The sequence below is a fragment of the Ipomoea nil genome, unplaced genomic scaffold (assembly GCF_001879475.1).
Source record: "Ipomoea nil cultivar Tokyo-kokei standard unplaced genomic scaffold, Asagao_1.1 scaffold1834, whole genome shotgun sequence".
In the NCBI taxonomy this organism is placed as follows: domain Eukaryota; kingdom Viridiplantae; phylum Streptophyta; class Magnoliopsida; order Solanales; family Convolvulaceae; genus Ipomoea; species Ipomoea nil.
In genome coordinates, this window is record NW_017618262.1 from 4,493,236 (window position 1) to 4,505,969 (window position 12,734).

The 12,734-nt window shown below is 35.2% G+C and overlaps 3 protein-coding genes across 6 annotated transcripts; 2 read left to right on the forward strand and 1 right to left on the reverse strand.

Moving 5' to 3' along the window:
* The first annotated feature begins 1,061 nt into the window (after positions 1-1,061).
* LOC109193103 (zinc finger protein ZAT12-like) lies at positions 1,062-1,719 on the forward strand. Its single transcript, XM_019343919.1, has one exon. It carries the CDS (start codon positions 1,149-1,151, stop codon positions 1,659-1,661), a length of 513 nt encoding a protein of 170 aa, XP_019199464.1. The 5' UTR covers positions 1,062-1,148; the 3' UTR covers positions 1,662-1,719.
* A 1,971-nt stretch (positions 1,720-3,690) lies between these two features.
* On the forward strand, positions 3,691-6,602 carry LOC109193100. Of its 3 annotated transcripts, none has more exons than XM_019343916.1 (6): positions 3,691-3,889; positions 4,043-4,104; positions 4,838-5,899; positions 5,980-6,045; positions 6,132-6,330; positions 6,410-6,602. In XM_019343916.1, the coding sequence occupies exons 2-6, from the start codon at positions 4,102-4,104 to the stop codon at positions 6,472-6,474; spliced, it is 1,395 nt and encodes a 464-aa protein (XP_019199461.1). In that variant the 5' UTR covers positions 3,691-3,889; positions 4,043-4,101; the 3' UTR covers positions 6,475-6,602. The 3 variants fall into 3 exon arrangements, with proteins under 3 accessions (XP_019199461.1, XP_019199460.1, XP_019199459.1); XM_019343915.1 differs by having other exon boundaries at positions 3,691-3,860; XM_019343914.1 differs by having other exon boundaries at positions 3,691-3,857; positions 4,041-4,104.
* A 100-nt stretch (positions 6,603-6,702) lies between these two features.
* Positions 6,703-10,111, reverse strand: LOC109193101 (ras-related protein RABE1c). 2 transcript variants are annotated; one of them, XM_019343917.1, is made up of 9 exons: positions 9,924-10,108; positions 9,638-9,791; positions 8,635-8,707; positions 8,447-8,547; positions 7,879-7,944; positions 7,546-7,643; positions 7,318-7,380; positions 7,150-7,242; positions 6,703-7,017 (listed from the first exon to the last, which is right to left on the reverse strand). In XM_019343917.1, the coding sequence occupies exons 2-9, from the start codon at positions 9,708-9,710 to the stop codon at positions 6,934-6,936; spliced, it is 651 nt and encodes a 216-aa protein (XP_019199462.1). In that variant the 5' UTR covers positions 9,711-9,791; positions 9,924-10,108; the 3' UTR covers positions 6,703-6,933. The 2 variants fall into 2 exon arrangements, with proteins under 2 accessions (XP_019199462.1, XP_019199463.1); XM_019343918.1 differs by lacking the exon at positions 6,703-7,017 and adding an exon at positions 7,029-7,067 and having other exon boundaries at positions 7,102-7,242; positions 9,924-10,111.
* Positions 10,112-12,734: the final 2,623 nt, after the last annotated feature.

Consider the following 12,734-nt stretch of genomic DNA (forward strand, 5'->3'; position numbering starts at 1 on the left):
AGCCTTATTTTGGGAGCATTACCAAACATACCTTATAACTTATTAGTAGCTTAAAATAAACTATAAACTCTTAAATAAGCTCTGTCAAACATAGCCCGACGAATTAGTGATTGAATAACCTGCTCAGGTTTGACATAGACTTTAAAAAAAAAAAAAAAAAAAAAAAAGGAAAAAAAAAATTACTTTAATTTCTTTTCAGAGAAAACATTCCAGTCTCTTAATTATTACTTACTCTATTATAATGTAGTATCTGTTCATAACTACTTTCTCAACCTGCTGCAACCTCCCATATGGGAGTTCAACCCGGGTGCCATCTGAGTACAAGGTGCTTGACAGTAAACTTCTGGTTATTTAATGTTTTGTTTGGTTTTAAAAAAATTGCACATAACTCCCAGAATTTCCCTTCATACCATAAATTAACAACGTTTCGAATAATTAAGAGACTAAATTTTAAAAATTAACAATAAATTACTTAATTATATAACACATCTATCCATAGACAAAAAGTGTGATATATATTTCCTTCTTCACACTTTATCTGTGACTTTTTTAATTAAAAATAAAAAAAGTTTGCTTAATCCAAGTTAGGGCTACTGATACAATAAACGTGTTGTCCAAGACTCCCTTCACATAACTTTCATTGTCTAGTCTTCCACTTGTTTTGACTTTTGACCCATATTTTGTTTATTATATAAATAATCTAAAAATTTAAAAAAAAAAAAAAAAAAAAAAAAAAAAAAACATTCGTAGGCGGTGACGGCTATATTAATATCACCGTTATTATTAACCTATCCTGAATTTCCTAGGCAAGTAATAACGTAATCCCATTAGAAGCAGGATTAGTGAAACTAAGATAGGATAGTTACTATAATCCGGACTCCGGAGTAGTAGCTTCCGCGTTGCGTTTGATTCCCTTTTCTTAGTCCCCAAGGAATAGTATATATTCCCATATATCTACACACTCCAAATCCTTGTCGTAATACAAATCCATCCTATATATATTTGTGAAGCTCATCGTATTTATTATTGCATAAAATTCAATTCACATTCACAGTTGGCCTGAGTTTAAATTTTTTTTTGAATACTATTGACTCTATTACAAAGTAGTATCTGACTTTACAGAGAATACAATAGTTGTTGTTGTTGAGATGGTGGTGCTAAAGAGGAGAACCAGAGACAACGATGTGGAGAGCTTAGCCATGGCGAATTGTCTGATGCTGATATCTCGTATGGACGAGGAACAGATAGCGATATCGGGTCAGGTTTACGAGTGCAAGACTTGCCGGAAAAAGTTCCATTCGTTCCAAGCCCTAGGCGGCCACAGGGCTAGCCACAAGCGGCCGAGGTTGCTGGGTGGTTACTTGAGTGAGAAGAAACATGTTTGCAGTGTTTGCGGGTTGGAGTTCGAGAGAGGGCAGGCTTTGGGCGGTCACATGAGCAAACACCGCACTCACACCCAACCGCTCCCTCTCCCTGCACAACATAATATTAATAATAACAGTGATGATTCGAAGGTTGTCGTCAACGAGGATTCATCGGAGGACAGCGTTAAGAAGGAGGAGGCGGCGGCGGCGGCGGTGGTTTCTTGGGATTTGAATTTGACTCCGCGCGAGAATGAAATCAAGGAATTGATTCTAGCCGCAGAGATTCGCTTAAATTGAGTTAACTTTTGTTAATTTTTATACTTTGTTGTTTCTTTTTGTATGTATATATATAATGGATTGATTGATATTCACTTAATATTAATTAGTTTGAACTGAATATATATTATATACTTGTTTTTCATGATCCAATTTCTCCCAGCCATCTATTATCTGCAATTCGATGGTAGAGTACTATGCGTGATTGATGCTGGTTTCTTGGATAGAGGAAACACACGTCTGTTGGCTTGTCGCTTACATCAACTGTATGTATTTTCACCACTAACCTAGCTATGCAGTATTGCACTCACAATATGGAATTCCAAACCCTAATTTTGATATGGTGTCTCAAAGTTACCATTTGGGCCGGGGTGAAGTGGACACTTAGCTTCCACTAACTTGGGGAGACTAAAGGTACAAATTTTAGTTTGGGGAGTCCTACTTGTCGTTGATCCATATCTCTATACTTTCACCAATTCGACGAGCCCTAACTCTAAGATGTTGTTAGTGGGAGTCGAACCCTTACTCCGCCACCGAAGTGCTGACTTTAAGTTAATTAGGTGGTTATTATTCTTAGTGCATACTAGGCATACTACTCGATAGAATGATACTTGTATCCGTCTCATACCTATTTAACACAATATGCAAGTACCCAAATTCATCGATCCCAAAATTTTATATATATATATATATATATATATATATATATATATATATATATATATATATATATATATATATAATCAATGGTAGAGTAGAAAAATAAATAAATAGGATTACAATATTTATAAAACTCATATCCCATCTTCACTTATTTTTTTAGCAATCATTACGCAATAATGATTGCACAATGGGACGAGACATGCCTCTAAATTCCCAGTCTATTTTAACAACTCTGCACATCATTCATGTGAGTTTAACGCTCCTCACGAAACAATGACTAAACAAGTCAATTGGGTCGAAATGAAATGACATGTATTCAGCAAAAAAGCTTATGATTTTATTTAAAAAAAAAAAAAAAACAACTTTTTCATACATTTCGTAAGTCGTCTTACACAAATTTTACTGATTCCAATATAAGTAATATAAATTTAAAATTGTTAAATTTGAATACATTTTTAAACTTTTTAATAAAAGAGAAAATCATAAAAATTTAAAAAATGGAAAGTAGAAAATAACCTATATATTTTAAAAGAAAAAAATGACAGTTATATCTCAAGTGTAGATTCTCTATAATAAATTTTGGATGTCGTAATTTTTAATAAAAAAAAATTTTTAAAAAAAAATAAAAAATGGGCCTCAATGATGAAGGAAGCTGGAGTCCCAGTCCCACCAGATCTTAATCCCTTTGATCGATAAAAGGGCAAAAAGGCAGAAATAGAAAACAAACGGCACAGATTGAGTACTAGTGGGGCACGTGTACGTCCATGATAACTGTAAGGGGCCGTTTGGTTCACGGAATGTCAGATTACCTTAGGGAATGTTAGATTGCTGGGAATGTTAGATTACTGGGAATGTTAGATTCCTGTGTTTGGTTAAAATTGGGGTATGTAATATAATCATGTTTGGTTTAGGGTTATCTTTTATACACACTATAATATCCTTAACATATTTTCATATATTTTAATAAATTTAAAAATTAAAATAAATAAATAAGATAACGGTATCATATATAATTACATGATTTTAAAATATTAACTCTAAAATTTTGAACTTGAGAAACAAAATTATTTTATATGCTAACATAACATAATAAAAATTAAAAAATATATAATTACAAAAATAATTATATATATATATATATATATATATATATATATATATATAATAAACTAACATAACCAAAGTTATCTTACATTACCTAAGATTTTGAAGGGAATCACATTCCCTTCAAAATCCTATGTGGAGGGAATGTGACATTCCTTGGGAATGTTACATTCCCTAAGATAATATGAACCAAACACTGTTATGTGAACTTTGGAATGTCACGTTCCCTTGGTTATGTTATATAACCTGAACCAAACGCCCCCTAACAGTAATCCAATGTTGCCAGTCTCTCTACAATCGTACAACCCCTTCGCGAGCAAAGATCCTGTGCTCTTCAGCCACCATAACAAATCTTTTCTCCTCCACAAAACGCTCTCCCTCTCCGTAGCCCGCCTTTTTTTTTTTCGTCGGAAACATCATCGGAGAGTATTTTTAACTGCTCCATCGCAAGGGGTACGATCTCTATTTCTTTCAGTGTTAGGGTTAGGGTTCCTTCGATTTTCCTCATATAGAGACCTGATTGTTTTTTCTAATGTCTTTTACTAATTGCGAATTGGAAAAAAAAAATCAGCTTATTACGAAATGGAAATTTTGTATTTACTTTTTTTTTTTTTTTGTGTGGAATTGGAAAGCAGGAGTTTTCTGATTGTGCATCGTGGCTTGTGAATTGATCGGTTGAAGTAGAAGCTGCAACATGGTAGGCTCTGATTATTTACTTTTCTATTCAAAATCTCAATTCTGAGTTTTTCATTTATTAATCTATAGCTTTGTGGTGGAAATGTCAAATGTGCTTAAATGTTAGTAGTTTGCTGATTCTTGTAATGGTTTGAGAATGTGATAGTTTGGTATGGTTATCAGGGTACTCAATTACTGTTTAAGACTAGTAATTTTGATCCTATCTCCCAACACTTCAAGTAAACTATTTCTACATGAATTCACTTTTTTGTTCATCATTTTGCTTTCTATGGTACTGACTCTTTTAATGATTTATTTCTTATTCAATGCATTTATGATGGTCTACCTGGTAAATCAGTGATGGATGTTCTTGAATTTCACTTGAGCACTTGTTGTTAATATTACCTTGCATCTTTTAAGTGGTGATCATCGTATGTTAGTGATTGGAATCAGGAACTGTCATTAAATTTCAGTGTTAAAGGGCAATGCTGATCAAACAAAGATAGCTTGCTCTTCTTTCATTAAGCTCTTCTTTCATTAAGCTCTTCTTTCATATATCTTGGACTGACAGTTAGGCTTTACATCCTAGGGTCTTACAAATATTTTCTTTCATGGTGGATTTTTGGGTGGTAGACCGGAGTTACTTTCTTTCAAATCTCAGATTTTATGCTTTCTGTTAGTTGCAACCATTTATTTGCTTCTACTTGCATAAGCTAAAAATTCTGACTGGTGTACTTCTATTTATTTCTCTCTAGTCTTTCCATGGCAAGGAATTTTGGATACCGAAAGGGGTTGGGCATCCAGTGGATGGTGACACAGTGTTTGATGGCTCATCTAGACTTGAAGCAAAGCGTACTCACCAGTGGTTATCTGAAGCTACTGAACCGGAACTAATTTCTAATAAAAAACAAGCCGTTGATGCGTCAGTCAGCAAGTCAGCTTCAGGGATTGCTCTGGCAAGTTCTCTATCTTGGGAGAATTCTTCTACTTTTCAGTCAGTGCCAAACCAATTCATAGATCGGCTTTTTGGATCTGATGCAACAGGGTCCGTAAGTTTAGGTGAAAGAAACTTGTCTCCTGCTGGCACAGATTCCAATTTGAGGAAAAAGGCGATTGATGAACAGTTTGGAAACGATTCATTTGTTGGTTTGTCAATGTCTTACGGCATTGAAGAACCCGAGGCCTGCATTAGTTACAGTGGACTTAGGAAAGTAAAAGTGAATCAGGTTAAGGACTCTGATGATGGCTTAAATGCACACATGGAACAAAATCTTGGTTTGCCCATGAATCAGGTGTTCAGTGAGGGGTCTGAAACCACTTTCATACCAATGGGGCAAGGTTATGGTAAGCAAGATGAAAATGTGTCATTGATTGATCATTCCTATGACAACCATGATGCAAATATGAGACAAATAGATTCCACCTTGGAGAAAGATGGTAATAATTCATTATCACGCATTCACTCATTCAAGAAGGGGGACTCTAGTACAATATTCTTTGGTGGATATCAAGAGGAACCTGATATTGATGCTCTGGGAAGACCAATTAGTAGCTATGAGTATTTTTATAATCAATCTACAGTACAATCATCAGAAACAGAAGGTAACAAGGAGTTAGATGGGTTGAACGTGAATACAACTGTTTGCACCACTCAAGTGATTCAACCCAGAATTGATCCTGTGCCTAAGAATAAGCTAGAAGCAAAACCTGCTGCTAAGAAAGAAGCTCCAAACAGTTTTCCATCAAATGTTCGAAGTTTGATTGCAACTGGAATGCTTGATGGGGTGCCTGTAAAATATATATCTGTTTCCCGAGAGGTACAATTTTTTAATGCATTCTACATTCTGTCAGCTTTGCTGGTCTTTGACTTATTGCAAATCTCCGTGAATATAATAAGGAGCTGCTTGGGGTTATAAAAGGTTCAGGATATCTGTGTGGTTGCCAATCATGTAACTATTCTAAGGTAAGCCTTCCCTTATCCTTTGTCTATTGTAATTTTTCTTTGTTTTGAGTTCCCATATCATCTTCAAATAATACAACCTTTTGAAGGCACTTAATGCTTATGAATTTGAGCGTCACGCTGGTTGCAAGACAAAGCACCCAAACAATCACATATACTTTGAGAATGGTAAGACCATTTATCAGATTGTTCAGGAGCTAAGAAGCACAAGAGAGGGTGAGTTGTTTGATGCAATTCAAACTGTGACTGGTTCCCCAATCAACCAAAAAGCTTTCAGAATTTGGAAAGGTTAATCCCCTCTCTTCTATTTCATCCCATCACTGTGCTGCATAAACTTAATGCTGACCCTTGTTGCTCGTAATTTCAGAGTCGTACCAGGCTGCCACTCGGGAGCTTCAGCGAATATATGGGAAGGAAGAACTAAATATGTAGGTTGTACTCATGTGCTGCTTGTAAGATAAGATGTCTTGATTGTGTACATAAGAAACCTTCAATTTTTTTTGGTTGTGTTGAATTTGTAAGATTTCCTAATCTTTCAAGTTTCAAGCATTGCGGTTTTAGGTCACTTGTTATCTCATCATATCATCTTTTTGGACAAGTCATAGAAATACAGTATGAACAAACTATAAGCAGCACCTTATGAAATGTGATTAAGCAATGTGGACAGGGAGAATGAAGTACTGAAAAGGAATACGATTCTCATCAAATCAACATAAATCTATCTTTCACACACAAGATTCAAAACAATAAAATAAACTAAAATAAGAAAAATACAAGCAACCCAATATATATTTTGTCATAAAAGTTAGCCCTTCTCTAGTCTTTTCATGACCCTGATGGTAGGGAACAGGAATAGGTACAGGGTTAAATCTCCACTCAAACAGCCACCCCTTATGAACCACAACAAGCAGATTTTTGGGCAAGTTGACCAGATGCAGCTCCCGCCTCAGGTTGGTTGATCTTGATTGTGGAAGGCTGCCATCATATATAATTGTAAATTTTCAATTGCTTGAAACAAAAATTAATTTATACCCCACATATAAATTGTAAGACAAAAATTTTAAAACATAACATAAGCACTTGCACTAATTGAATCAGCATATTTACCTCTGCCTTTGAGTCTGTGTCTGAAAGCCTTTGCTTTATATCCTTTGCTATTGAAAAGAAAACTTGTTCCACATTAAGATTTGTTTTAGCACTCTGCAGGGAAATATTACCTTAGTAAGAAAAGAAACCAACATTGAATGTTTTTATTGGTAGTTCCAATATACTTACAGTTTCAAAAAACTTAATCCCATACTCATCAGCGAGTGCTTGTCCCTTAGATGTTGGCACAGCCTACATAGATTTCAAAATTAAATTAGATTTGGCAAAGTTGGTGGTGTGTAAGAAACGTACTGAATAACACAATGGCTATTCCTTCAATTAGTAAAAAGGAAACTATTAATCTTCCTTCCTCTCAGTTTCTATATCTAAGTAGAATTAATGAGAACAAGAGCATACTCTTTTGCTTTCGTCCATGTCAGCTTTGTTTCCTACAAGTATTTTGTTTACATTGTCGGAGGCATGTTGCTCAATATTTCGAATCCAGTTCCTAATATCTGAGAAGATAAGCACAGATGGAAGTCATAAGAATGTCATGTTGCAAGGGACTATACATACATGCAAAGATTGGGAATGAAAATTCAATAGAACACAAATACCTAGAAACCAAAGTTAACTGGAGATTAACTACACTACTACAATACCAGAAAATCAAGAGATATTGGTATACAGTAGGATCAGAGCTTTATAATTACTGATGATACAGAATGCATCAGTGAAAAGAAACCTTACTGTTAAAAGATGACTCATCTGTAACGTCATAAACCAACAATATACCCATGGCTCCTCGATAGTACGCTGGAAGGAATCATTATCACAAAAATAAACAGTAATTAGTGTGCATGGAAAATGCAGTTTCAAAGCAAGAAAGATATGCAAAGAAATGATTAAGAAATGTAAGAGAAGCTATTTTCAGGATTGATCCCAACATCATGTACATCGTCGATTAAAGACCTCAATTGCCCAATCATGTGATTATCCATGTTAAAATGTCAATACTTGATTTTCACCCACCCCTTAATTCTAATCAATTTCACTTATTACAGAAAGTGCCTCCAGGCTGGGAACCACTTTTACATGGGCCAAGCCTGGGGAACACTGGCCTAACAAGTTGCATGGAGCCATTATTAGATAAGAAAGTGCCTTTGACAAGATGAATTCAAACATAAATAAGAATATAGTTGTCATCTTATCCAATGGAAAAACTAGAAGTCAATAATTTCTTAACTTTTTAGATTGAACAAGCACACATTTCACTTTCTTTGTTTTTCCATTTTGATAGAAAAATCCAACAACCTACCAGTAGTGATTGTTCGGAACCGTTCCTGACCAGCAGTATCCCAAATTTGGAGTTTGATGCGCTTGCCATCCAGTTCAATGGTTCGTATCTTAAAATCAATCCTACAAAAAAACAACAGTTACAATCAATAGCATTTCTCCATAGTGTTATAAAGCAAGTACCGCACAATTCCTGCAAAGAAAACTCACCCTATGGTGGTGATAAAACTTGTAGTGAAGGAACCATCTGAAAAACGCAAGAGTAGACAACTCTTGCCAACACCTGAAGAGTTCATGGCAGGTTAATGTAATGCAGCTTGCAGCGAATAGAACTCATAAGAAGAAAGCAAGCTTAAGGAAGTTTTTCCAAAAGAACTATAGCAACAGTAGACACATCACATTACAAAAGGGCTAGAAAATTCAAAATAGTGCAGCTCGAGGAAGTTTCTCCATGAGAATTATAGCCTCATATATTATTTTTTTAAAAAATACAAATCCATAGAAGAAATTAAGGAGATATAGAATGAAGTAGCAAGGCTAAGTAAACTTGATTTTCATTAATTTGATAGTATTGAAGAAATGACTCACTTGTAGCAAGAGTAAAATAAAAAGATGAGAGAAGTTTAATGGAGTAGTCTAGCCATCCATGGTTTGACTATACTTCCTCAAAATAAAAACCCAAGGTGACACACTGAATTTCAACATCTAGCCATCCATGCATAAGAGTAGTCTTGGTAGAGAAGTATATATTGCAAAACATTATCCATCACTGCCACTACTTCACTCATGTAAACATGCTATCTAAGAGGTGTGCAACGTGACATGGAGATCGGATAAAGCACCCAATGAAAGCACTATTCAAGGTTAAGAACATAACTCTTACAAAATAGAAACAACCTTCCAATGAAGGTTGTATTGTCTATCTACTCAATACATTTCTACATCACATGAATACTAAAATTGAGGGCATAGTCATCCATCTATTGCCCCATTCACCACAAGAGATCACGAAACAGAATAGAAAACCAAAACCAAACCATGGACACAATAAAGCATTCAAAAGAGAGGTAACGAGGAGCAGATTAATTCAAAAGTCTGCTAGATCGATGCAAAGGTCAAATCCTATACTTGGCAGAAGTTAATTCAGAAAACGGAGCAGATTTCATCACATTGAAACAAATCAATCGGAAACGAGAATGCAAATCAGACTGACCGCTGTCGCCGATGAGGAGGAGCTTTATGAGGTAATCGTAGTCGGCTCGAGCTCTCGCCGGAGGTGCGGCCATCGAGAAAACGATCGCTTCACAATCTCAAAAAAGCCCCAAATCCTTTGTATCGATAACCAAACGCCTACTTTCACTCAGCCTCTATACACACACACACATACATACATACATATACACACAGAAAATCACCAAGTTAGCAAACACCTACAAATACATAGGGGAGAAAACAGGTCAGTTTTCAGCTTCGAGAGAGAAAAAGAAGTGTGGATTTACCGGAATAGGAGACACAGCGTGATCTGTTCCCCCGTATGGCGATGGCTATGGTGCGCACAAGTCCCTCTTCTCCTCCTTGGTTTTTTACTTTAGCGTACGCCGAGTTCTGCCCTCGCGCACGTTAGCAGCAAGAGAGAGAGAGAGGGGTTGGGATATTTGCGGTTCTCACGCGCTCGCAGAGAAGCGTCGCGTTGCGTTGGGTGCGTTTTATTGGAGCGGCAGTGCGCTGTAGTACAAAGTCATATTCCCTTGGCTGAATTCTTCTTTTTTTTTTTTTTAATAATTTGTACAAAGATCCTCGCCTCGTTGGCTAAGTACAACTGTCAGATGATAATTGCTAAAAATATGGGTTTAGAAAAACAACAACATAAATTATTGTATTCCTCGACAAAAAACTAATTATTTCCATTTCCTAATATAAAATCAAGGGTTAATAATTGATGGACATATTAGAGACGGGCTCAGAATAGATCAACTTGGAGAGGACTTGACGCGACATGAAAGGCCAAGGGCGACCCCGGCACGGGTCGACCTCGGTCAAGATGGACCCCAGCTAAGGTCGAGGCCGAGGTTGATCCAAGGTCGGGGGCTTGTAGCGGAAGACGACTTCGGTGGAGGTGTCCTAGGCCTCGAGTGTGCACGTGAACCCGGTTAAAGGTGATCCAACCCCCCACCCTATTCTCATGGGGCGGTTAGATGGGAGCTTGGTATAAAAATAGGCATTCTTGGATCTTGTTTAGGACATCCAACATCTTATCTACATACTAGTCTTTTCTATGCGCGATGCGCAAAAATATATGCCCAATATTTATATTTTTAAAAATAACTAACAAATTTTTACTAATTATAATCTAAGTGAAATAAAATTTATTTATTATATTAATTTAATATATAATGTTTTACAAATATTGTTATAATTAAAGAATATAAGAAAAGATGCGGTAGATGCAAGTGTATGGTAAAAGTAATGTAAAAGATAACGGAAGTTATAACGGGGTAAGGATATTTTTGTCCAAAAAATTATATAGTACAACTCTAAAAGTACAATGTACAAAATGTTTAGCATTAAAAACATGGACATAAATGAGGGGTATAACTTTGATTGAGACTTATTATGTTTTTAGATTACATTTTTCTTGTAATTGTTCTACAGACTATTATCAATACAAGAATTGTCTCCGCAACATATAATACTTGTCTTTTTCCATTTTATTATTTATTCCTTATTTATCGGGTTTAGTAATTCGAGCTACCCCAGATTAATTAAATCCATCAATAATAATATAAATAAATTATAATTACAAGTTACTTCTAAAAAAATCTATTATGACATTGTAACATCAATCTGAAATTATACAAAAATTCTGGCATTATATATATATATATATATATATATATATATATATATATATATATATATGTATGTATGTATGTATGTATGTATGTATTTTCTTCTCCACAAGGTTGAATCTTCAACCTCAAAGGCCTCACATCCTGACCCGACAGAGTATTTGGAGATATAAATCACGGTGACTCAATGACTCAGCAGACAGAATCAAATGTCGGTGCGCACAAGAATCTATTCACTTTAAACATAATCATCATAATTCCGCTGAATTTTGTAATTGATATTATAGTGTTGTGCATGTGGATGCATTATAATTGCTTCTTCAATAATTGGATACTTTTTCATCACATGCGAGGTGAGGTTAATTACAAAGAAGAAGAATATTGAGAGATAGTATTGTCAGCTCCATCAGCACCAGCATTGGAAGCTCAATTCAACTTGGAGCTGATCAATAAGCTTGGCATATTCGGTATATAATTATTGACACATGATTGGTGCATTATTTTCAATAATAATATGATAATAAAATGCGAAAAAAAAAAAAAAAAGAGTAAATTATTGATCACTTTTGATGCATCATGCTTGTATTTTCTATTTTACTTTTACTTGATTGTTTTATGTTGAAAGGGATGATGTTTTAATGTGCATAAAATTAACAAGTAATACATTTGTGATAGTGTGTGACATGCAACTTACTAGTACTAGAATAAGTTGCAAATTTAATAACACACTTATAAGAAAAATATCATATTTTTCAGTCCCTCAATTATTGACATGAGCATTATTAATTCTATAAACTTTCACGGGATGGTAGGTTTGACAAATTTAGTTCCTCAACTTGTTAATAACAATGTTAATGATCTAATATTGCAAATTGCAACTTTTTTTTCTCTATATTTACTAATATGCACAACATATATGCAATACAAATGTGATCAATTTTAATGGTCTCCAATAGTAAGGGATAAAAACTACCACCTTATGAAAAAATTGTTGGAAAATATGGGAGGCTAGGAATGAAAAAATATGAAATCACAAAATACTTACTGCATCCTACATGTGTCAATCTGCAAGCACTTATCTATTTGAATGGTCTAATGCAAATTTTACTATTAACTCCACTGCCAGGGTCCCAGGTTACAATGAAGCTTGGACCAGACCTCTTCCGGGCATGCACAAACTCAATGTTGACGCTACACTGGATGCTGCTAATAGAAAGATGGGCTTCGGATTTATTCTTCGTGACTCCACTGGTTCGCTGGTTGCAGCTCGGCGTCTCCCATGGTTTTTTGTTTTCAAGCCGAATGAAGCTGAAGCAATAGGAGTTCGTGAAGCATTGAAGTGGATCAAGAGCTTAAGCATCAACAATCTGCAGTTAGAAAGTGACTGCTTCCAAGTTATCAACGGCTTATCCCATGCACATGATTTATTTTCTTCTTTTGACTTAATTATTAATGATGTTA

Excerpts from the sequence above, each read along its gene's own strand:
- LOC109193100 (XM_019343916.1), top strand. Across the intron at positions 5,900-5,979 it reads ATATATCTGTTTCCCGAGAG|GAGCTGCTTGGGGTTATAAA; the intron begins GTACAATTTTTT and ends GAATATAATAAG. Across the intron at positions 6,046-6,131 it reads AATCATGTAACTATTCTAAG|GCACTTAATGCTTATGAATT; the intron begins GTAAGCCTTCCC and ends AACCTTTTGAAG.
- LOC109193103 (XM_019343919.1), top strand. The coding sequence starts at position 1,149 with ATGGTGGTGCTAAAGAGGAGAACCAGAGACAACGATGTGGAGAGCTTA.
- LOC109193101 (XM_019343917.1), bottom strand. The coding sequence starts at position 9,710 with ATGGCCGCACCTCCGGCGAGAGCTCGAGCCGACTACGATTACCTCATA. Across the intron at positions 7,945-8,446 it reads GTTCCGAACAATCACTACTG|CGTACTATCGAGGAGCCATG; the intron begins GTAGGTTGTTGG and ends GATTCCTTCCAG. Across the intron at positions 7,381-7,545 it reads ACATGGACGAAAGCAAAAGA|GCTGTGCCAACATCTAAGGG; the intron begins GTATGCTCTTGT and ends AAATCTATGTAG.